Below are 24,105 nucleotides of genomic sequence, written 5' to 3'. Positions count from 1 at the left end.
GGAAAATATCTGCCCTATCTGTTTTTGCTAGTATAAAATATTATTGTAAATAATAGCACATGCTAAGTCTCATACACAATCCCAGTAGTAATATAAAAGTTTCGGGGCGTAACTGAAGTTTGAAAACAAAACATTGGACCCGGAGAAAAAAGTCCACGAGTTCTTAAACTTGGCTTTTCCAAGTTCTTGAGAAATTAGATTTCTGCTGCGGGTTTTATTCGTGGGAAGTTTTTAAGTATCAAGCGATTTCGACCAAACACATCAAATACACTCGTAGCTACTATTTTCATCACATAAAGCACAAAACTGACGGTCTCAGACTGTCTAACCATACAAAACAGAACATCAAAGTCCCACTTCCGGGCGACCAAAGGCCAAAGGGGAAGTTTGTAGTTATTCTACCACGCTATTCCAGTACGAGTCATTACCTATAGAGTTATATATGTTATGTCTATAGGTTTAGACGAATCAATTTTAATGAATCATTCAATATATATTTTTTTTTACAAATTGTGTAGATGCAGTTAAAGTATAGCCTAGACTAATACATATTTTCATATTTGATGTAAATTTATGTACATAAATATTTATTATATACTTTAAGAGTTTGCCTAGTGTAAGAAGTTACGCTATGAAATAATCAATTTTACTTAGACAATTTTCAAGTTGAAACTTCGCGATATTTTTAATAGCAAAATCATAAACTCGAAACGTAATTTAACAGACTCTTAAAGCAATATTATACTGACTCTTAAAGAAATATATATTTTATATTATCTTGCCTGAAAATCGACAAATACTAACCTCGCTTTTTTGTCATGAGTATAATATTGAATAAGGTAATTTATCTCACTTATAAATTTATTTTATACATGACATTTATTTACTGGCTACTAAGTTAAAAATGTCTGCGGAATTTTATTACGTAACGGTAACTTTTGCCCCAGGAAGCATTTATTGACGTCGCAAAGTCGGAAACTTGGTGTTATAATAATATATACCTATACCTTTGGTGATTATTACTTATACTGTAATATTTTGTACTTACAAAATATTTTAAAACAATACATTAATCCAGTAAAGCGTCTGAATGTAGGTTAAGCTGTCCGTTGCGCTAGCTATAGAATAAATGGGGCGTAGTAACCGAGAAAGTATGGGGGCTTCGTGCCAGCGGCGTGTTCGTGCCGTCACGTAGCCGCATTGACGGCTCTGCGTGATAGCCGCCACCAATGGCCCGATATCGACAAATATCTACTGACACACCATTATCGCGACAAATTCATTGCTTCCTTATTTAGTTATGTGCCCGAGAGGACTTTGAACAAGCAGCAGTGTACTGAGACCGATGCAAAAAATGTTATGTGTGAAGTGAATTGTGGTAGACAAAGGTGAAGCGAGTTATTTGTCTAGCTCGTCCGGAATGCAGTAAGTGCGAGCGGCGAGCCCGCCATCACCACCTCCACTATTACTTACTGACATGTCCTGGTATGTGGCGAATAATAAAATGCTGTACTGTGAATTACAAGAACTATCATATCAAACTTACTCACTAGTCTGGTAATTCATTCCAAATTTATACGACATTATTTAACTCATTGTTCTATAATGTATTTTAATTAAGTATTATCACAGACTTGAAGAAAAAAAACAGAAAAAACGCATTATTGATTTTTAACTTTGACATGACGTGGGTTGTCATTGTCAGTATGAACGTAAATTTTATCTTATTTAATATTTGTATTTATAACACATATATTATACATTTTTAGTTTAGGGGTTACATGTATTATTGTAATACATGTAACCCCTGCTTTACGCTTGCATACGGTACAGAGAGCGTTTTTGGGAAAGTTATACGCATATGAAATAAGATACCGGAAAATATAATCAATTAACCATTTAACAAATTTAAAAAGTTTATTAAGACTAAATTAATCTATATATCTTATTATTAATTAAAATAATGTATTTTGGACAGAAACGACTCTAGCTGTTTCTTCTCGCTCGAGGCTGCTTTCTAAAATGGTGGTAGAGTTTTAATTATGACGATTCAAAAATGCTTTATTATAAAGTTTACTTGAATAAAAATAAAAATTTAATATAAAAATTTAATATAAAAATAAAAATTTAATAATATTAAAACAGATTTGATCGATCTGTCCACTTTCTCTATACAAACTTAAAATATGCCAAATCGCTCATTGCTCTTCACTTCACACTTAAATAGGTGTAGAGTTTTTCCCCATGTATTATAGAGGTCAATATACACGTAAATTAAAACATATTTTCTTTGTGTTGTCTTAATTAAGTATTAATTTAGAAATCAAAGAAATATCACAAGCTGAATTTAACGAAAAGAAAATAGATCACAAATCTCTATTAAAAAAATGAAAGTTTCTACGCTGCCATGTTCCAAATATGCTTTACTAGCATTTATGAGATAAGTTCCCAAATGCTTGAAAATTTTTTTGATTTATACCTGTTATGTACAATGTTATGATTAAAAATGTAGAGTACTTTTTTACTTTGTTAAATAATAAAGTAAATTAAGTGTGTGTGTAAAAAATAGTGTGTGACAGAATGAAGCTATATACGGAATTACATGATTAATGACAAACTTATCTGTTTTCTTCGTTCATACGAACATAATAATACCCAAATAGCCAGCTGATCAATTTTAAGATGAACTATGATTGCATCTTTTAGAATAAATTCTACTGTGTTTATACAAATATATCACGAGTGCCTGGCGAATTAAACTAATTACCTTTCAAGGTTTACAAATAAAAACAACTTCAATGTCTACTAAATAAATGTATATCAATACACATATATATATATATATATATATATATATATATATATTATGTATAGCTTAATAACACAACCCTCCAGAGCAATTAATCAATGTTCACGATAGTAATGATTATTCGGATCCAATTTCTTCTTTTGTTATACAGATAATTTACTACTTCGTTGGACTTAATAATGAATATCATCGCATTATACAATGCGATGGACATCATGTTTTTAGGGTTCCGTACAGTCTCTGGAAAAACAAAAACCCTTATAGAATCATTCTCATGCCTGTCTGTCTGCTGTCACCGACTAGTTTGTCCAAATCTATTAGATTCATTGTTTGTTATAAATATATTATAAATCGGTGACTTAATATCATTATCATTACATTATCAGCCTGTAAATTCCCCACTGCTGGGCTAAAGGCCTCCTCTCCCTTTGAAGAAGGTTTGGAGCATATTCCACCACGCTGCTCCAATGTGGGTTGGTGGAATACATATGTGGCAGAATTTCGTTGAAATTAGACACATGCAGGTTTCCTCACGATGTTTTCCTTCACCGCCGAGCACGAGATGAATTATAAACACAAATTAAGCACATGAAAATTCAGTGGTGCTTGCCTGGGTTTGAACCCGAAATCATAGGTTAAGATGCACGCGTTCTAACCACTGGGCCATCTCGGCTCTTCATATCAGATAGATAGACTTAATATCAAGTATAAGAAATAAATAAATCCTGTAAAGCTTAAATGAAATTTAAGAGCATCATATGGGATATATTTAAAAAAATCAAAAATCAAAGAAAGTATTGTTTTTTTAATGTCGTAGGTCCCGAAGGGTCACTTCTGCCAATAGGTACAAGTACTGTAAGAAATATTATTCATTCCTCATATAGCTAATGCGCCACCAACCTGAGGAACGAAGACGTCAAGTCCCTTGTTACACTGTTACACTTGGTACATTCGTTACACTTGCTCACTCACACTGCAAACGAAAAGCAACCATACTAAATATTGCTGTTTGCAATAGGATATAATATGCTGCGTGGGCAATACTTACCCAGTCGGGCTTCGTAACATGGTATAATTTTAAAAAATCCTCTCTATTTTTTTACCTGTAGCCACTAATCGCTTCGATTCTGTTGATATTGCACTTTTTCTTAACTTGTATCGCTTTATGTTTTAAATTATTTCTATTTTAATCTTCCTAATAGAAGGCTACGATACTTTTTTCTCTCTTTATTTTCTATTGTATAGTACGAAACCCTCTTCGCGAGTTTTTACAGCCATTTGATCGGTTTATTTGTTTTTTTATTACATGTACATACATTTGATCGCTCCACTATCACAATCCCTAAACTTAAAATATACCATAAGGAATCCCAATATCCGTTTAGTGGCTTTTAAACGAATCGTGCACTGAAAGATAAAAGTATTCGAAGATTTTTCCATTTTGTACAAGGCTTATGTTGGCTCTGAGAGCCGCAAGAACGTTATTTATAATATCGTTGCTATTTCGTACCCCTCGGTGAAATCATTTAATAATTCATATTATTTACTGAACTTATAAATGTGTAAATGTTGTTTATAGTATAAGTAATGGAGCCTGACAGACTTTGTCCGGGCCGAACTAATATATTTTTTTCAGTGAAACCGTAATCCTTTTTTGGAATCGGTTTAGGCGTTTTGTGTTCTCACATTCATACGTATTTATTAATCATATAATTGTGATACTACAAACAGACACTTTAATTGTATTTATTTGTAAATATGATCTAATTGAAAAGGTTTATAGGCTTCATTTTTATTCAATTGTTACGTCATATATAAATAACACGTCATAGACAATGGATATTTTGTGTAACGTTATATAAATAACCATTCATTCAATTAGGAATTATAACTTATTTTAAAATATATGTTTTACAAAATATTTAGTTATTAAAGAAATAATAATAATATCACCTACACATTATGTGTGTATGCCATCAAATGAAATAATAATGAATTAATAAATGCCATCTTTAACCGTTGGACGTTTTCATTTCATAATTAAAATATTATCAGATCTCTATAGAGCCGCTTTAGTATAAAACGAAGTGATCGTAGTATCGTATTGGAGATTATTTGACAACAGGAAAGCAAAACGTCAAAGTTAATATCCGTTCTTGCGGTAGTCGGATATTGCGATTAGTACGATCACGGCTGCGGCGGCTTGATTTCTTCACTCAGTATTAAACTGAGCTCTCTGAGCGCCTACTGGAAATACTAGGGTTGCAATCATTCTTATAACCGATGTCAATACAGATAAAAACAAGAAGAAAATAAATCAAAAGATTTCTCAAAAATAAAGTTATGCCCTTTGGATTTGTTAATTTAAATTAAGTGAAATTTTTGCAAGGTACTAGTATAAAAACTTAAAAATGATAAACGTCATTTCACTTTCAATCAAATCAGGTAACCTTTACACGACATCATGTAAAACAATTTTACTATACAGTACTACTACTATCATATAAGCAACAAAAGATTGTAAGACCCACCGTAGGCGTTGCAAAAAACCTGGACCAAGTCTTGTACCATCGGTGAGGCGTCTTAAAAGGTCTTTTTTAAAACTTGTTTTCGGAGGACATCCTCCCGGGCGCTTGTTTTGCTTCAGATATTGCTGTACGTGTAAGGCGGTCTTATTGATAAGTAATCAATATCATCCAGAGCAACTGTAAGCATCGACTCGCCGCAGTTCCAGCGCGGTGGAAGATTTGGTACTCTTACATTAATACCATATTGAAGATGTGTGATGTTTACATAATAATATAGTATATTTAAAAATGTAGAGCAGTACATGACATGCAAATAAATATATACTAATTTTATTATATATTTAATTAAATAGACATACGAGTACGTAACGTATGTACGTTGAGGTTACAGTGGCGTTAATTTAATCCCACCAAAACAGAATTTATTTTGTTGTGCAATAAAGTATGTGTATAAACAAATTGTTCCATAATTTTAAACATTAACGATAAAACCTAACTAACTTTGTATCTCGCTTCAAGCTTAATGGGCTATCTTCAAAGGTCCAAGTACTCTCAATGCGATTATATCTAATACGAAAAATGTCGCTCCTACACATATAAAACGAGTGAGATTCCCTCTTCACATATCATATGAATCCTTATCTTGACGTTTCATAAAAATGCTTTGATGAATTTTGTAGAGAGTTATTTTATTTCTAAAATCTTGCAAAACCCACAAGAATTTCATCACTGTCAACCCTAGAAGGTAATACGCCGTAGCGCGCCTTTGAAGAATTTGCGGCCAAGGCGTTCTCGACTTTGCATATTCGCAACTTCACCTTTATAATCTGTTTTCAAAATAAACTTATTGTTTTATAGGATAAAGAATAACATACTCTAGATATTATTTGAATTAAAGTTATATTAATGAATTATCAATCGATATAATCGTATTCGAACGTTCGAGTCATTCATTTTCAAAAGTGTCAACTTATTACCTTCTACAAAATATTTTCTTTGACATATTTTGTTTATCAACCCTATACTAATTTGAAGAAATGCGTTTGCAAATGAAGAAAGCTTTCTTAATGTTTATTGGACATTGTGAAGTATTTATTTAACAGAAAACCTTTAAAGTTTGGGAATTTTTCACCAAATTACCATAATTTTAAGGCCATAATAATCATCATCCATCAAATCAATAATTACCATTAACATAACTTCCAGTATAAATCCAAACTGAAATACTCTTATTTTCGAAGCAGGTAAACATTAATTAAGTTTAAATTTCTCGGACCCACAATGATAGGTTATCGTAATTCGTAACGGTAGGTGAACAAAATAGTAAAATGTGCAGTTTTATCTGGGTCAAAATTGTCCTTGTTTTCTTTTTAGAAACATTGTTGCTAAAAAGAAAAACAAATCAAAATTATTATCCTGAAGATTAAGTTTTACTATTTGTTTCCCTTGAATTTTAAATAAATAAATAAACACCTACAGATGCTTAGACCTTAATAAGAAAAGTTAAGCTTACTTGTATTTTTTTCCTCGTATCAAGTTAAAAGTCGAGAAAAATATACATTCCTGCCTTTTTTATATAACAAAAACATTTGGGCCATCACGCGTAAATGTATTTGGTCTTAAAACATTGTTAGTTGTCTATTGTTTACTAAGTTACTTTGTTATTATTTAAATCATAAATTAAATAATTTTAAAATAAACCACTCGTTTCATCTAAACAATTTTATTTGTATCATATTAATGTTTAATATTTCTTTGACGATACCTCATAATTTGAAAAAGCCAGATTTATTAAGGATGACAATACCGCATAACAAATATACCGCTGTTACTAAGGACAAATTATATTACAGTAATTTCCACTCTCTGAAAATTAGTAAAATTATCAGTGTTCAAAACTATTTATACAGCATTATGAACGTCGTCTCGTTAAGTGCCAATTTACCCTATGAAAGTAAACTATTATCCAACACAACTTCCGAAAAAGTGTAAAACGGACTTTCTGTACGGTTACTTAACATTTGAAAAACCCTAAATAACAATCGATAGATTTTTCTACAATCTTTATCAACTAAATCGTCAATAGATTGCGCTAAAGCTGAATCTTTATCTTGTTTTTATAATTTTAATATTATGGATGAGTTATGTTGAAATTTAAATAAATTTTCAAATAAACTGTTAGTAATGCGCGTCCTATTAAGTTGCAAATTAATCAAGAAAATATGAACTTTAATCACGAGTACAATGCTATTATTAAATCGCATATAAACAATATCTATAACATTATAAACCAACAACGTGTAATAAAATATGGGCTACATTATTCTGTTCTTGTTGTTTTCCTAATTTTAATTATGATAAGTTTTATTATGTTTAAGTTTTATACCAAAATTTATAAATCTGGCAGCAGCCCGATTCACTCTAATATCACTTCTATTAAAATTCAATGTTCTTTAGAAAGCCAACAGTCATACACAGTAATTATAATTATATATTGAATAAGATCTATCACTAATTTAAAACTTAAATCTTTATTTATATTCTCTTCTTCTACGTCTTAGTTTCCTATAAATTTCGATAGACAACCTCGAAGTTCGAAGGAGGGAGACGTTACTCCCCTAATTATAGGATTACTTGCAAATGCAATGTCAGCAGTATGGACAGGAGAGACAGAAGTAGGGCTCGGCAGGAGTCAGCTCTCTTCCAAACTACATTCGCGACGGCTGCCTAAACATTATTCTATATCTTATTTTAATTCTAATTCTATATTCAATATAGAATAAAGTAATGTTTAATTCCATTTCTTTTTTTTTTTACTTTGTTAAGAGTGCCCTTTATAACAGAGCGTCACTGACTCATACTTATAATAACACGCCGATAATAAATAATTTAACGTATGTGAATAGGTCTAGTATTTACAAAGCCAAAACTCGTATAGATTGATTTGATGAGAAAACCTCTATTAAATGAGTTTTTTTGTTACTTACATTAAGTTAATCTCCCTTTTTATATTTCATATTTAACTCACGCCCATTATATGTAGCTTTAAATTAGTCGCACTTATAATTAGAATATCTCAATACTGTCAATTATTGTTAATAATTCATATTCGAATTATATAATAAACTACTACCTATAATTACAACGCTGTTATGGTGAACAAAGTTTAGTGCTATTTTTATATAACTCTTATTTACACTCGTGTAAATCAATGTAAGTACACAGAATTTCGTAAGGCTTTTGATGTGTATATTTGAAGTGCTCACGACTTGGGTATCTTGTTATGTCATATTTAGGTGGCCGGGATATTGTACCACCTGATGGCAGGTGGTCACCACTGACCATAGACATTGAATTGGATAAAATATCCTTACGTCACTCCAATGCGCCACCAACCTTGGGCACTATTTAAGACGCTATGCCCCTTGTGATTATAGTTACCCTTCAAACCGGAACACAACAATACTAAGTATTGTTGGTTGGCGTTAGAATATCTGATGAGTGGGTGGTACCCATCCAAGCGAACTTGCACAAAGCCATACTACCAAGTAAGAATAGGATAACAACTGAATATTTTATGCAAGTTGCAAGAAATATCATGAAGTGCAAATTGGTTTTGAATGACTCATTTATTGAGTATAACTATCATCGAAAAACAATCTTTGGTAATTTTGATCAAAATTTTAATCCAAGGAAAAAGATAGTTAGCATGTGTTGTTCAGTTGGCAAAACCTTTATGGCCACTTCCCATTAGTTGAGCTAAAGGATATTTAAATTTTAAAATACTTCGTAATGATTCTAAAAATTTCAACTGATTTAAAAAGTTAAGCTCGTATTTTTTAATGTCCTTTACATACACTACACATATATTCACTAGGCACGCCAGACATTCGTCAACAAAAGTTCCTATAGATTTACATCATGGGGGAGGAAACTTATGAAGTGCAAGGCATGGTAAAAACAACTGCCTTTTAAAGAACGATGCATACTGTATAAAAAATAATGTTATTATCTCTGTTTAAGAAATAACACTGACTTGTTAGGCTAACTGTATAGCTAAAAGATAATTCTGTGTGTTTTCTGGGCAAAAACACATTAGGTACAAGGACATCGATTCAATTGTCAATTTTTAAGTAAAAGGAATCCCAGAAGTTGAATTGGAGAATATTACATTTTGTGGACTTTTTTTAATTTTTTAACATTTGACAATGAATGATGATGATGAATGTGTGAAGATCATCTCGGATTAGTAATGAAAATGCAATTCACTGATTTTGGTTCGTAAAAATACAAAAGAGCGTGAGCTGTACATAAAGTTTTCTAAAAAGGTTTTTAATGTAGGTTGGGTTAAATTCTAGTAGAGTTGTATAATTAAAATAGTAGTGAGCAAAAGTACAAAAAACAAAACACAAAAAAGTTGCCAGGTATTTAGAATTTTCTTACAGTGGATTTAGCATAATATATTTTTTGGAGTTGGTAGCACTGGTTCAGACATAAATGACTGAATGGTGACATTGACACATAACCCAAATATTGTGCTTATTATTCTCTTTGGTAGCTTCAAAGTTAGATTCATTAATATTTACGTCCAGTTTTATTGCAAGTAAGAAAATAATATTTTACATTACAATAAGCAATTATTTAAATATATAAGCGAAAGGATAAATAAACCTTTAAATAAAAGAAATGGCAGGAGATTACGAAAAAACTCGACGTCGTAGTACTGAGAGACATCGAAGTCGCAGTCGAGATAGATACAGAAGCCGAGATCGTGACAAACGAGAACGGAAGAGAGATCACAGCAATGATCGGTATAGGAACAGCAGCAGAGAACGCAAACACAGTATTGAACGGCAAACTAAAGATAAACGCAGGAGTAGCAGCAGTGATAATAACAGAGATGTCGGCAGTGAAAGAGAGAAAAAATATCGTCATAGGGATGATGACACGGATTACTCAAGGAATCGTGAGAGAGCGCAAAATCGAGATCGCGGTCGGAGCTCCTACAAAGAATTTACAGGCGGTGGACTAGGAGGAGGTACAGACGGTTTTTCTACTTAATAGTAACAGCCTGTAAATTTCCCACTGTTGGGCTCAGGCCTCCTCTCCCTTTCAGGAGAAGGTTAGGAGCATATTTCACAGTGCTGCTCCAATGCGGGTTGGGGGATTCACATGTGGCAGAATTTAATTAAAACTAGATAATAGTAATTAGACACACGCAAGTTTCCTCTCGATGTTTTTCTTTAGCAACGAGCTTGAGATTAATTATAAATATGAAAATTTAGTGGTGCTTGTCTAGGATTGAACTTGCAACTATTGGTTAATTTATTGCATACATCATGCATTCTTACCAATGTTCCATCTCAACTCCTTTTCCTACTTATGTAGACTACTTATTTAATTATATCTGTAATTTTATTTCTCTTATTATTCCACTGAAAGGGTTAGGTAGCGGTGAACAGGCTCCCCGCGGTCGATACAAACCCCAGGAGGAAGAATTCCTCGATGCGAGGAGAGAAGAAAGAGAGAGAATAGGTGAAGTTGGGGTGTCTTCAGTTTGGGGAAAATCTCCAACTAGGCCTGAGTGAGTAAAACTTTATTTATAACCACATAATATTTAATTTTTTGACACACTGAGTACATATTATGAGCTTATTGTAAGATCTCATGCTGTTTTTAATTGTTTTTTTTTTTTTGCATAATCTGCGCTACTATACGCAACAATATGATTAATACACAAAGTAGTGTTTTGATAATAATTAATTGTTGTAGTAAGTCTGTATTAGTTAATCATAATAAATATATATAATCTGAATGAAGCAAGTAAAAAGTTTGGTATGATAGCATTATATTTTTAAGCAAATGAAGTGCTGTTTGAATATTGATTTGATAAAGATTGCCCAAATTGTTATTACTCACGTTACTAATTGCATATCATCTCTCAGCTCTGAGGAAGAACTACAAGAAAATAATTCAGAAAAAGGCAAAGAAAAGAAAAAAAGTAAAAAATCCAAAGACAAAGATGGTACAAAAAAAAAGCTCAAGAAATTAAAGAAGAAACTAAAGAAAGTAAAGAAAGCAAGAAAAAAAGCTAAGAAAAAATCTAAAAGTTCAAGCAGTGACAGCAGCTCTAGCAGTGAGGAGGAGTTGTGGGTGGAAAAAGGAAGTAAGTGCAGAACTGAATTCATATTTATTAAATTTTTCAACTATATTAATTTGTATTATTTAAATTTTCATAGAAGAGCATGAAGTTGAAGCTACAACCACAAAATCATCAAAATCAAAGAAACATGATGAAGAGCTAGCATCGGAAGCATATGGACCAGTGCCTCGAGTTGGGCCAGCTTTAGGACACAAAGACTTTGGGCGAGCTTTGCTGCCTGGAGAGGGAGCTGCAATGGCAGCCTATGTCGCTGAAGGTAAACGTATTCCAAGAAGAGGTGAAATCGGACTGACTTCAGATGAAATAGCAGCATATGAATCCGTGGGATATGTTATGAGTGGAAGCAGGTAACATAATAAAGTTGACCCATGAACTACTTTATATTAGGAACACACTTATTATTTTGGTAAAAAACATTTCGTTTTTAAATACACTTGCAGGCATCGACGTATGGAAGCAGTACGTATACGCAAAGAGAACCAGATCTACTCAGCCGACGAGAAGCGAGCGCTTGCCGCCTTCAGCAAGGAGGAACGTGCCAAGCGGGAGAACGCGATACTCGCGCAGTTTCGCGACGTGCTGCAGGCGCGCTCGCAGCGTCGGGACGCCACGTAGCCCTCCGGCTGCTACACTATTAGATTAAACAATACATTGCACTGACAACCATAAATATGTAGATCTACTAGAAACATCCATTGAAAACATCGTAAAGATTATATCTCTTATATTGATGAAATAACTATAATTCTGAAAATACAAAGTGTTCGATGGCATATTGTAACAACTGTAATCTTTTACATGTAGCATAGCTGTTGGTGTATTGATTATGAAATGGTTGAAAAACGAATTGAGACTAAATATATCCATTACGATAGAAACAAGATTTAATTATTTATTATTAGTGAAATGATTTTTTTTTTAATATTAATTTTATTATTGCACATAATCAGAAGCGGTGATATCTTTTAAACTATTCTATTGAATGAATATATCATTTTAAAAGAAAATTTTAGTATACCATATTAAATGCCCAAGGTAACATAATATCAGAATAAGAATAAATAATGATTTGGAGGAAATGGTATCATAAGTAACCTATATTTATTACTAATCTCTTAATAACTATTATTGTCAATATTATAACAAAAAAGTTATTAAAAGTATACCGTATAGAATAGCTAACGCGGACTTTTCTGCATGTGTACTAAAATGTAAGGGTTTTAACTTTTAACCAGCGTTAGCCACGCTCGTAAATGTTCGAAAACAGTTTTTTTTTTTTAAATACTGTCATAACTCTTAACAAATTATATATACAAACCTTTCTCGTAGATTTTGTAATAATAAAAACCGTACCAAAACCGTTGTATTGTGTAGAAGAAGTAAGCGGGTATACATAAAGGTTTTTGTATACCCTCTTACTACACTACACTACATTTACACTATATAAAGTATGATACTAATAATAAGAATGATAAATTATTTTCCAAAACATCACATAATCCAAGTTCAAATTGAAGTTTTAAACATTACATACTTTTAAAAACAGGATATGTTATAAACATATCTATTGCTTTCCTATAAATATTAGTTTTATATTTTTAATTTTTAAATTGGTTCAAATAAAATGGACATATCAATTATCACCATTGCCATGCTATCTGCAGAAGATTATATCTCACTGGACAGTCCCCTGACAAGAATCACGACATTGTATATTCATGTTAAGGATATAAAGGCGACACAAGAATTCTCAATAAAAATCTAATCCATTTGAAATAATAAAAATATTTTTATTTTACATAACATTTGTTTTATATTTTTAAACCTTAAACTTAACTTTTTATAAATAACAGAATTAATTCAGTTAAAAACAGATTTGATTGAAACAATTGGCACTTAATAATCCAAATAATTTGCTCTATATGATAATATTTAAAATTATACCTTCAGCTCAGTTGATACTCGGTTAAATAGATATGTTTTATTTGGTGTTAGTGGTTTATTACAAATGCACTTTATAAATATATTAAAATTGGCTTCACAAAACCAATTCTAGGTGGTATAAAAGTAAAAAAATATCAACACAAACATCCATTTTACTAAATCACAGGATTGTTTTCATGCATTGCGAGTACTTAAGTTTCTATTGATAAATAATTACTTTTGTTTATAATTTAATGATAATACCTGTCATTTTATTAACTACAAAGTAATTATCACATTTTATGATCAATTTGTGATACATGAATCTATGTAAATAATGTTAAATGCAAAATGGTTTATTTTAAATAACACATTTATGTTTCAGTAATATCACCTATCATCAATCAGAAATCAGAATTGACATTAGAGCCAATAGAAAACATTAGTTACAATAAATATGGCAATGCATTTTTCCTACACAACATGGATATTATTTATACAAGTTGATTTTTCTTGAATTGTGCATTTAAAAAACATATTTATTATTTTTTTTTGTTAATGAATAAAAAAAAGTTTATATGTTTGTGCGATTTCTTATAAAATTTAATTAAAGAGAGCTCAGTCTTTACAAAGATACAAGACACTTCAATGGTGATATGAATATTTTTATTTACAAAACCAAATTGTTTTATTATCATTACCTGTTAATATTAATGTATCAAATATAACATCAAAACCGAAAAGGTGGACTAAGTGTGTTTAATATTGTATTACCGTTTCGTATAAAAATACATCATAATTAAATAATCAAACAGATCGAAAGATACATCTAACACTATACTATGCTCCACAGTCGTTTCAACAGACAGCTGTGATTTATATCCATAGCTCGAGCCATAGCTCGAGTGATTTCGTCCTCGTTACTCGTGTGATGTCTTCTCTTGCCTTTCAAGATTCTTCATACATGAATAAATCTGGCTTTTGAAACATTTTCTGTGTAAATTTCCATACCAAGTGGATACATAGGCAGGTTCACTGTGGTCGCTCCTTTTCGTAGTGTGCGAGCTTAGCGCGACACACGCGCAGCTCGGCCGCCATGTTGGCGATGGCTGCGTGCGCGGCCAGCAGCTGCGCGCGCAGGCTGCGCTCCGACTCCGTGCCCGCCTCCGCCTCCGCGGCGCCGGCCTCTTCCGTCTCCATGCTCACGGGCTCGGTCGGAAGCTGTGCTACCGACTGGAAATTTATATGTTGATTAGGAGCGTTTCATGCCAGATTGACAGAGATTTTTTTAACGGGATTGTGAGCCAAATTTTTATCAGTTACTTAAACAAAAAATACTGTACAAAAGTATATTATCTTATTAATAGAATCTATTGAAAAAATCATAAATAAAGATGATATTAGACAAATTATTTGTTAAAAGTGCATGTTTTCAAAATTTTTACAATGATAGTTTTATTCGAACACTGTTTCAGCTATGAAAATTTAAACACTACATAAACGAGCAGATAGCCCTCCTTAGAATGTATTTATAAAAAAATATGTATTTCTTTATTATATTTGAGAAAAGAAGGAATGAAAACCAAGGTATAATATAGGTTATATTAGCATCAAACCTCATGTAATTTTTACAAAACTATTTATTCTGTTAACGATAACTTAATAAATACATAATAATACAATTATTAAGTTTATCATCTAAAATGCTGTGTTTAAGCTATTGCACTATCTAAAAACCTTCTTTTGGAAAAAACATATGCAAGTTTATTTAAGTTTATTACAATATAATATAAAACCGTCGATTATTTGACTATTCTAGTAGGAATAGAGCATATTAACGCATCTATTTACAATACAGCTAAAGTCAATTTTAATTAGGCTATCAAAGTTCCGATGACAACTTATACTATATTCAATTATTAGATAACATCATATTTAGTTTATTATTATACATAAGCCACTGTACCTGCGAGCCGGCAGCTGCGGCTCGACGCGCGGGCTCGGCGGAGGCGAGCAGGCGCTGCAGGTTGGCCTTGTTCAGCAGCAGCTTGAGCGCCGGCCGCGGCCGCGCGCCCTCCGCGCCCGACACCTGCACGAGCTTCACTTGCTGGAAGTTGCCACGCGTTAATTCGTCGTAGTATTCATTCGCGACCTACATACACGAGTAATATTCAGAGGATATACAAAAGTACCTGCAGGTCACTCGGATGAATGATCTTCTTGAGTGGTTGCTGAGGCTTGTTAATCGTTACCACTTTGACGTTCCTCGCGGGTCGCATCGTCCTCACCGCGCGCACCAGCGCTCCGCCGGCGCCGCCCGCGCCGCCCGCATTATCCGCACCGCCCGCACCGACCGCAGCACTCGTGTTTATGATATCCATCGCAGAGCTGGTTTCGTCGATAGTCGCGTTGCCGGTCGAGCTCGCTATCGTATCGTTGACGACGATCCGAGGTTCAGTAGAGGGACCGCCGTCGCCGCTCTCCTTCAACATTAGCTTACCGGCATCTGGAAGATTCCTTGCGAATGAGCTTTCGTAAAGTATTATAATTTAAAATATATCATACTCAGTTTTCTGAAACGTGACGCATACTCAAAATCTGCTAATTACACCGAAGCGAACGGAATTAGAGCTGATCCTAACTATGATGCCATTCATAGTTTGTTCTCGGTTTTATAAAATATTATCAGATAAATAATATACATGTGCATTAATATTCTCGGTAAGAGTCAAGTTTCGCTGGAATCCCATTCAAGTCATCACTCTCGAAGAAATTTGCTTTTTTGGTTTCGGGTTTAGTCGGCTATTACGCACTAAAGCAATATATTCATTTTATTAAATTTTAATTTTATTTGAATTATACTTTAGCTAAAGTAATCCAGTATGATAGAAATGTCTTAACAAATTTACTTTCGGAATGGGTAATTTCATATATAAATAATTGCTGTTTTGAAAATGATATTTATGTATCCATCCATCCATCATTACATCCTTATCTTCTTCATCAAGGATTACAGCTACAGTAGACACTTCTTCAAATAAAGAATATAAATCATGCTCGTCTAACTAACTCATCCGTCGACTTCTCGTCCGGCAAGGCGGCGTGTTATATACGTAGACACAGGTACAACGGTTACCGGAGAGCATGACGGTGCGGCCACTGCGCAGGGCCGTGAGCACGGTGCAGCCGCGGTCGGCCGGCAGCAGCGTGATGCCGTGCGCGCGCAGCAGCGCCGCCGCGCCGCCCTCCGCGCCCCCCGCGCCGCCCGCGCCCGCCGCGCCGGATGTCGCGCCGCCGCACATCGAGCTCGGGACGGGCTGACGTGTACCAACGCACGCTACACGTTAATCCATTGAAAAATATACAGAGAGGTATTATTCATGATTAAATCATTAAAGTTTTAGAAAATTACCTCTGTTTTTGACTCGATAATTATAGTTTTTTCTGGTTGTATTCTGACTTTAGTTAGTGGTTTGATATCTTGCGTTCCTGAAACGACATTTGACTTGGAGATGTATTCTAGGAATCTTTAAATCAATAAGCACTCAAGCCACACAAACAACTCACTCACTTTGAATAGTTTCAAAACCTTGTCCCATTTTCGAAGTTTCTTCTGCCATTTGATCTGAAACAATAATATTATTATATAATGTTGACCAATTTCAGTCACGGCACATATTCTCTTATGGAACTTTGCAGAAGGGGTTACAATAAGTCTTTCTCTATCCTCTTTCTGATTGTACTATAATAATAAATATTGGACTACATTACATACATTATTCTGATCCCAATGTAAGTAGCTAAAGCACTTGTGTTATGGAAAATCAGAAGTAACGACGGTACCACAAACATCCAGACTCAAGACAACATAGAAAACTAATGAACTTTTTCTACATCTACTCGGCCGGGAATCGAACCCGGAATTTCGGAGTGGCGTACCCATGAAAACGGGTGTACTACTCGACCACGGAGGTCGTCAAACTATGATGATGACGATGGGCGCAAAAACAAAAGAGTTACGTGTATTCTTGACACTTTTATTGGTGTCATTTGGGGCTACGGAATCTGTAGCAGCATAAACCATCCACTAGATGAGAAACGATGAAGATAATGCAATGACATAATATAGCACACGGCGGCACGCACCGGGCGGCGGGTCGGGCGGCGCGCCCGCCTCGGCCGCGTCCAGCAGCGCCAGCAGGTCGGCGCGGCGGCGGCGCGCGGCCAGGCAGCGCGGCGTCTTGCGGAACTTGCAGCGCGCGCGCGCGTCGGCCCCGCGCCGCAGCAGCTCGCGCGCCGCGCCCGCGTGCCCGCGCGCCGCCGCCCAGTGCAGCGGCGTCATGCGCAGCATGTCCCTGTCGACGCAGTACTGTGTCATTATACTCGAAAACTCTTTTCTACGAAAGAGTAACTTGTCATTTCCGTCACTTCCGATGTTCCGATGTTCGATGTTCCAATATCCTAGAACGTTTGTTTCTGGTCCATTTATTCAAACTTTAATTTAAACTTTTAATTTAATTTGAAACTTCAAGTAATGGACGCCACATAAATTTCTTGAATGTATAAAAGTATATAATTCAACTATTATTACATCAGTACAGTTATACCAATTTTTGAAAAGAAAAATAGCTATAAACAGATATGTTCTGTCCTTATTTTATTTACTATCTACTAAGTGGACTTACAGGCATCGTATTACATCTTCTACAAATAAAAATGATAATACATTATGTTTCAGTTTCGTTCCCTCTTTAGGTGCGCGAAGCGGGTCGTCTACTTGATGCTCGTACGATGTGTATGCGCTCACCGACAGTCCACCATGGCGCCGTGGTCCAGCAGCAGCGCCACGACGCGCGCGTGGCCGGCGTGCGCGGCGAGATGCAGCGGCGTGCGCTCGACCTTAGTGCGCGAGTCGCGGCTGACGCCGGCGCGCAGGAGCACAGCGCACGTCTCCACGTGGTTGTTGGCGGCCGCTAGGTGGAGTGGCGACGTGCCAAGCTGAATCGTAATAAAACACTAATTACAGAAAGGTTCAATAATATTGAACAAACTTTTATCTCATTATCAAAAAACATACAGAGTCTAGTATTAGTAGTAGAATATAAATGCGAATGTTTAAATGGGTGACTTCATACTCAATCATACCAGAACGGCTAAACAGATCTGAATGATATAACACTCGAACCAACAACACCCCCCCACCCCCTCCTGTTCCACTAACACGGATGCGAAGCTGCGGGCGGAAACTAGTATAATATAACTCATTTGATATACTATAATAGTAAATAATGCCTAGTGTCTGATTAACACTTTTAAATTAGAAATACAGCAATATTAACAATTTTGAATTATTTTATTTTAAACCATTCAAACATATTAAGCCACGTGGTTCATACCCAGTCCGTAGTAAAAGGCGCGCCCTTCGCCATGAGGTCGAGCACAGCGCCGGTGTCGCCGGCCCGCGCCGCCAGCAGCAAGCGTCGGCCCAGCTCCACCCCGCCCGCCTGCACGCGCGTGCCCGAGCTGCCCGCTCCACCTGTCCCGCCATTACCGGCTGTAGAAGCTGCTACGATTGTCTCTGTCTGAAATAAAATTCATTAATATTGTATTGCAATTATTTATTCCAATACAAATGTACATAGAAGAATACAAATAAAATAAGGTTTCATTTCTTTTTCTCTCATTATATTTAATAATAGCAAGCATGTTTTGACTAAGTCAAATAAACTGTCCTTGTAATAATATCCAAATTATTTATTTGCACAAATTTTCAAAGGTAGACATAATACCAAAGGGCAAAGTTAGATTTTTTTTATTGTTTATGTATAAGATGAACAACATTCATTATTGATAGTGTCATGGACTCTTATCATAATATGAAAATCCATATAAATCAGTTTAATAGTTTTTGCAAAAATACAACAAACATTGCTTATCTCTTCATATTCTGGCAGTTTTTACTTTAACTATTAGTAAATAGATGATGAATGAGCCTGGTAAAGAAATTTAAATTTGAATATATTTTCATCTCAGTGAAGATGGCTAAGTGATTAGAATGCATCAAATTTAAGAGAAGATTTCAGGTTCAAATCCAGGCAAGCACCACTGAATTTGTATTAGTGTTTCTTATTCATCTAGTGTTCAGCGCTGAAAGAATACATTATAAGGAAACCTGCAATTAATTGGGTGAGAATCTGGTAAATGTATATCTATCAAAATAGCTGCTGCAAGCTAGTAGATTAGCTCCAAATCTTCTCTTCAAAGAGAGAAGAGGCGTTAGTCCAGCAGTGGGATATTTCAGGCAGCATTTACTATTATAAAATATGTTAAATTAGTAGTAGTTGAGTACATTCCAAGTGCTAGTATGTAAATTATTTTTATTTATAATTTTTAATTTTAATATAGCAAGTTCATAGTGAAAATAAGAATATATAACAATAATAAATATCTTATTGCATATGTATCATCTAAATGAGGACTTCACCTTATATTTTATGTAAAAACCATACTTTCTAGTAACGCAGTATGTATAAATTAATGCTAAGTTTTGGTTTTTATCAATATCAAGGTTTCCTCTTATAAATCTAGTGTTTGAATTGAATGGGACTAAATTTGTTGAAAATAATAATTATGTTTCTGGTAGTATAATTAAAGGATATTATATACAACACAAAATTAACTTTTTAATGTTAGATAAATGTACAAAGTAGTATTTCAAATAATGATAAGGATAAAGAAAAATGCTACAGGGATTTGTTTAAATAATTTTTTAAACATTATCTTGATTGTCCTCATTTAATTTTACTATACTTACAGATATAATTTGAGGTGATGATAAGCGCACAATAACGTCTTCGCCACAGAGTTCTGTTGTCATGTTTATGCATCTATAAAGTATTTAAAGCCATATAACATAAGGATATTAATCATAACATATTCATATATTTTTTTCTAGTTATCACCTTAACTTTTTTCAAAGATATTCTATGTTGCAACGGCTTTATTGCAAATATATAAAATCCGGTAATTATAATACTTTGCAGTTTGTTTTTAGTACCTAATGATACAGACAACGCTTACTGAATCTATTGTATTGGAAACATTTTAATTTTTATTTCACGATTGCAGTTTGACAACTTTTCCAAACTTTTGTTACAATACAAAACGAAAACATAGAAACAGGATAAGGATGTTGAAATTAAAAGTCTTCTATAAAGCATTTTCGATCACCAATCTCACACTTCCTTTTCCTGTCTCAACGGAAGTTCTTTAATAATGTAAATAAAGAGACTATTTCCAACAACATTTGACAAATACCAATACTTACTTATGAATGACAACAAATGATTTCAGTTATAAGAATATCTTAAAAGTATTTCACTGTAAATTGTAAACGTCAACACATTTTCTGTGTTTTACTCGAAAAAACCTAATTTTATACCGCGAAAAGAAATGTCAAAATATTTCTTCTTTTATTTTTATGGTACTTTAAAACAAAAGAAACACAGTAGTTTTTATTGGGAGTGAGAAGTATGTAACTAATTTGTAATAAATCAAAGAAAAAATATTTGTACATATAAGTCTTTTGGATTAACTTTTTGTAGGTTATTTTTCTTATTTTGTGTGTGAAGATTGGCATACTTGTTGAAGTATAGAGAATCTAAACTCTATATCTGATATTTGAAGTTAAATAAAGATATGTGCCCCATTAATATTGTAAATTAATTATAAACATCTGTAAACAAATTATAGTTTTTTATATCAGTATCATTTATTACGTTATATAAAAAATATATCAATAATTGTTTGATATGTTCGTTTATGTTGGCAGTTCGTATAGTTATTGATGGTTTTAGCCAATGCCCAATGACGTGAATTGCGTAGATGACGTCAATAACGGATGTCAAAAAATAAATTTGTCAATAAACCGAACCGAATGTTTTCAATTTCATAAGTCTAATTTGCTTTTGCGATTAGATTTAAAAAATGAAATTATCAACGCCAAGATACACATTTTGTTTAATCAGTCAATTGACGTTTATGTTTTGTGATCTTATATTTAATTGCGTGAGTTTATTTCCGAAAAGTCGAGATGGCTTACTAGTTTTATTTATGTAAGTAAATAATTTCTTTTCAAATTAAAATAAAATAATAATATTATTTTAATTATACGATGATTTAGATTTCAGGATTTATTTCTTATACTGTCCATTACTACAATGCTTATGACATTTTTCACAACATATTTATTTCAAGTAAGTGGTCGTGTTTTTGGTATATGAAATATATTTATTGGTATGTAGAATAATTTCGACTAGAAACTACTTTAATAAGTAATTTTGAAAAAATATAATTTTTCGGTCGTGGTTTTAAGGCTGGCTTAGTAGAAGTTCTAATACGCAAGTTTCGCGCAGCAGGCTCCGTTATAATGGCATATGTAGCAGCTAGCATAATTCTACACGCAGTTTGGCTTTTGGAAAAATGGGGTGATCCGGAGTCCGTCTCCACACCCATGCTCATTGTTCTCTTTACTTTACAAAGATGCTGTAAGTATATTTTGGTGGAGGACTTTAGTTTAAAAAAAAAAGACTATATTAATTGTTTCACATTTTACAGTGTCACCATGGTATTACTTTTTCTACAAACGAGCAGCACTACGAGTCAGTGACCCACGTTTTTATGAAGATATAGATTGGATAAACCAACAGTTACAATCTCATTAAATGATGCATCTTAGATTAAATATAATTTAGGGCCAATTTTTGAACTGGACCTGTCCAGTTACCTATTATTGAATAATATCTTCCATTAAATTTCTATAGCAAAATGTCAAACTAATGCATTTTAATAGTTAACTGGCATTTAGAAAAATGTAGGTAAAATTGTAAGTTATGTTGAATGAAGACATTGTAAACTGACAAAAATCATTACATTAAGTATGGACTGAATAATTGTGACCAAAGAAGAAATATCAAAAAGATTGAACTTGCTTAAAACAAGTCTAGTCTAGTCAATAACTAAATTTAATTTTATCAAATCTCTCTAGTCATGTAAAATAAGTCTGCCTAAAACTTCACCCTGGAATCATGCAATTCCTTTAAAATATATTGTCTTTAAATACATCTGTATAAAGTATAGTAACATATTAATGTCCAAATTTCTAAGTATACTATATTAAGATACTTAATGTTAATATGTGAAAGGCATTCAAATAAATTTGTATAATTGATAAAGGAACCCCCATGACATGAAATAAAATAACTGAAAGTATGCATGTAAGTCTTACAATATCTTGTGATAAGATTTTTTTTTATGGTTGCTCCTAACTTGCATGTTCAAGTAAACCTCAATAGTTAAAATAACATCAACTGGGTAATAAATGATATGTATAAAAAATAACTGTTATTAAAATTAAATTTATTTATATAGAAATAAATTAAATTTAATATAAAATTATATAAGTATAGGTATCAAATACTAAAATAATAAGGTTAATGATAGATAACTATGAATCAATCTGATTTATTTCATAATTTGTATTTTGTTTATAACAACTGTGTTTAAAAACTTACCTTTAAAATCAACAATATGTACACAACTCATTTATTGTATAATATTTAATTATTATAAAAACATGATCTATTTATATAAAACTGCTTGATGAAAAATAAATTATGTGTCAACTTGAATGTGAATTTTTTATTTTAATTCAAAGCTTATTAACATCTTAACAGTAGAAAATAGTAAAAATTGTTATATTTCTAAACAATTACAACCTTTATGAAAGTTATTTTTTTCTTAACTTTTATAAAACAAACAACCAATATTAATTTTTTTGCACTAATTGTAAATTCATTGAATCTAAAAAAAAGTGAATAATTGCTGACAAGTTCCCTCATTTTTGTTTAATTGGCGCTAGCATGTCTTACTGCCAAAATGGCTACGTGGCCTGTTAGGACATATAAAAATTGGCTTGGACATAATATAATATAATGATAAACACTGATAACAGCGACTAAATTGCGCTCTCGTCTGAATCGGAAGTCAAGTAGAATCGCTTTGGACAATTCCGAATATTACAAACTTCTCTGGAATAACTTCGTTTTACATAGATGTTTTTACAATTTTTTGGTTTATTTATTTAAAAAAAAATTTAAAACAAATCGTTAAATATATATTACATACGATTGAAGAAGGCTGGGCTGAATTTAGCCACAAGTGGTCGTGCGATAACATAACTAAGGCCAGTTTATGGCGCGATCGCAATTCGGTAAATATAAATCAAGATTCAAAAATATTTATAATTTCATTAATAGTGTAAATGCGATGATATGTTCCTATAATAAAGTGATTATGATCATGTCTACTAAATTTTCGAAATAAAAAAAATTGTTAGACATATGTAATCCTTTAATAAAAAATATTTATTGTAATAAAATTTTCCTAATCGACATAGAATAATAAAAAATACGGATTTCCTTTATCAATCTTAGGATTGTATACTCGTCTTATTCTTTTGCCAAAATATAGCATTGATCGCATAATGATAACACTAAACAAAACATTCGGGAAACATATGGCAAAAATGTTTATAGACTTTTAAACATCACGGCGACACGGCGACAATCTTCCGTGGCTTCAAACAGTTTATAGAGGGTCTTACTAAATTATTTTATTTGTTA

The 24,105-nt window shown here is 33.1% G+C and overlaps 3 protein-coding genes across 4 annotated transcripts; 2 read left to right on the top strand and 1 right to left on the bottom strand.

The window, feature by feature from the left end:
* Positions 1-9,918: 9,918 nt before the first annotated feature.
* On the top strand, positions 9,919-12,225 carry LOC113395725 (NKAP family protein CG6066). Its single transcript, XM_026633399.2, has 5 exons — positions 9,919-10,375; positions 10,780-10,921; positions 11,283-11,503; positions 11,577-11,847; positions 11,941-12,225. Exons 1-5 carry the CDS (start codon positions 10,024-10,026, stop codon positions 12,113-12,115), a joined length of 1,161 nt encoding a protein of 386 aa, XP_026489184.1. The 5' UTR covers positions 9,919-10,023; the 3' UTR covers positions 12,116-12,225.
* Positions 12,226-13,269: 1,044 nt separating this feature from the next.
* On the bottom strand, positions 13,270-21,047 carry LOC113395724 (neurogenic locus notch homolog protein 4). 2 transcript variants are annotated; one of them, XM_026633398.2, is made up of 11 exons: positions 20,751-21,047; positions 20,238-20,310; positions 18,820-19,005; positions 18,231-18,421; positions 17,570-17,778; positions 16,995-17,048; positions 16,836-16,912; positions 16,560-16,740; positions 15,616-15,929; positions 15,390-15,530; positions 13,270-14,656 (listed from the first exon to the last, which is right to left on the bottom strand). In XM_026633398.2, the coding sequence occupies exons 2-11, from the start codon at positions 20,298-20,300 to the stop codon at positions 14,456-14,458; spliced, it is 1,617 nt and encodes a 538-aa protein (XP_026489183.1). In that variant the 5' UTR covers positions 20,301-20,310; positions 20,751-21,047; the 3' UTR covers positions 13,270-14,455. The 2 variants fall into 2 exon arrangements, with proteins under 2 accessions (XP_026489183.1, XP_064071514.1); XM_064215444.1 differs by lacking the exon at positions 20,751-21,047 and adding an exon at positions 20,386-20,741.
* Positions 21,048-21,318: 271 nt separating this feature from the next.
* On the top strand, positions 21,319-22,793 carry LOC113395701 (transmembrane protein 138-like). Its single transcript, XM_026633371.2, has 4 exons — positions 21,319-21,537; positions 21,606-21,678; positions 21,798-21,969; positions 22,040-22,793. The coding sequence occupies exons 1-4, from the start codon at positions 21,410-21,412 to the stop codon at positions 22,144-22,146; spliced, it is 480 nt and encodes a 159-aa protein (XP_026489156.2). The 5' UTR covers positions 21,319-21,409; the 3' UTR covers positions 22,147-22,793.
* The last annotated feature ends 1,312 nt before the right edge of the window (positions 22,794-24,105 follow it).

Source organism: Vanessa tameamea, chromosome 7, assembly GCF_037043105.1.
Source record: "Vanessa tameamea isolate UH-Manoa-2023 chromosome 7, ilVanTame1 primary haplotype, whole genome shotgun sequence".
In the NCBI taxonomy this organism is placed as follows: Eukaryota; Metazoa; Arthropoda; class Insecta; order Lepidoptera; family Nymphalidae; genus Vanessa; species Vanessa tameamea.
This window is presented reverse-complemented; position numbering and strand designations above follow the sequence as displayed.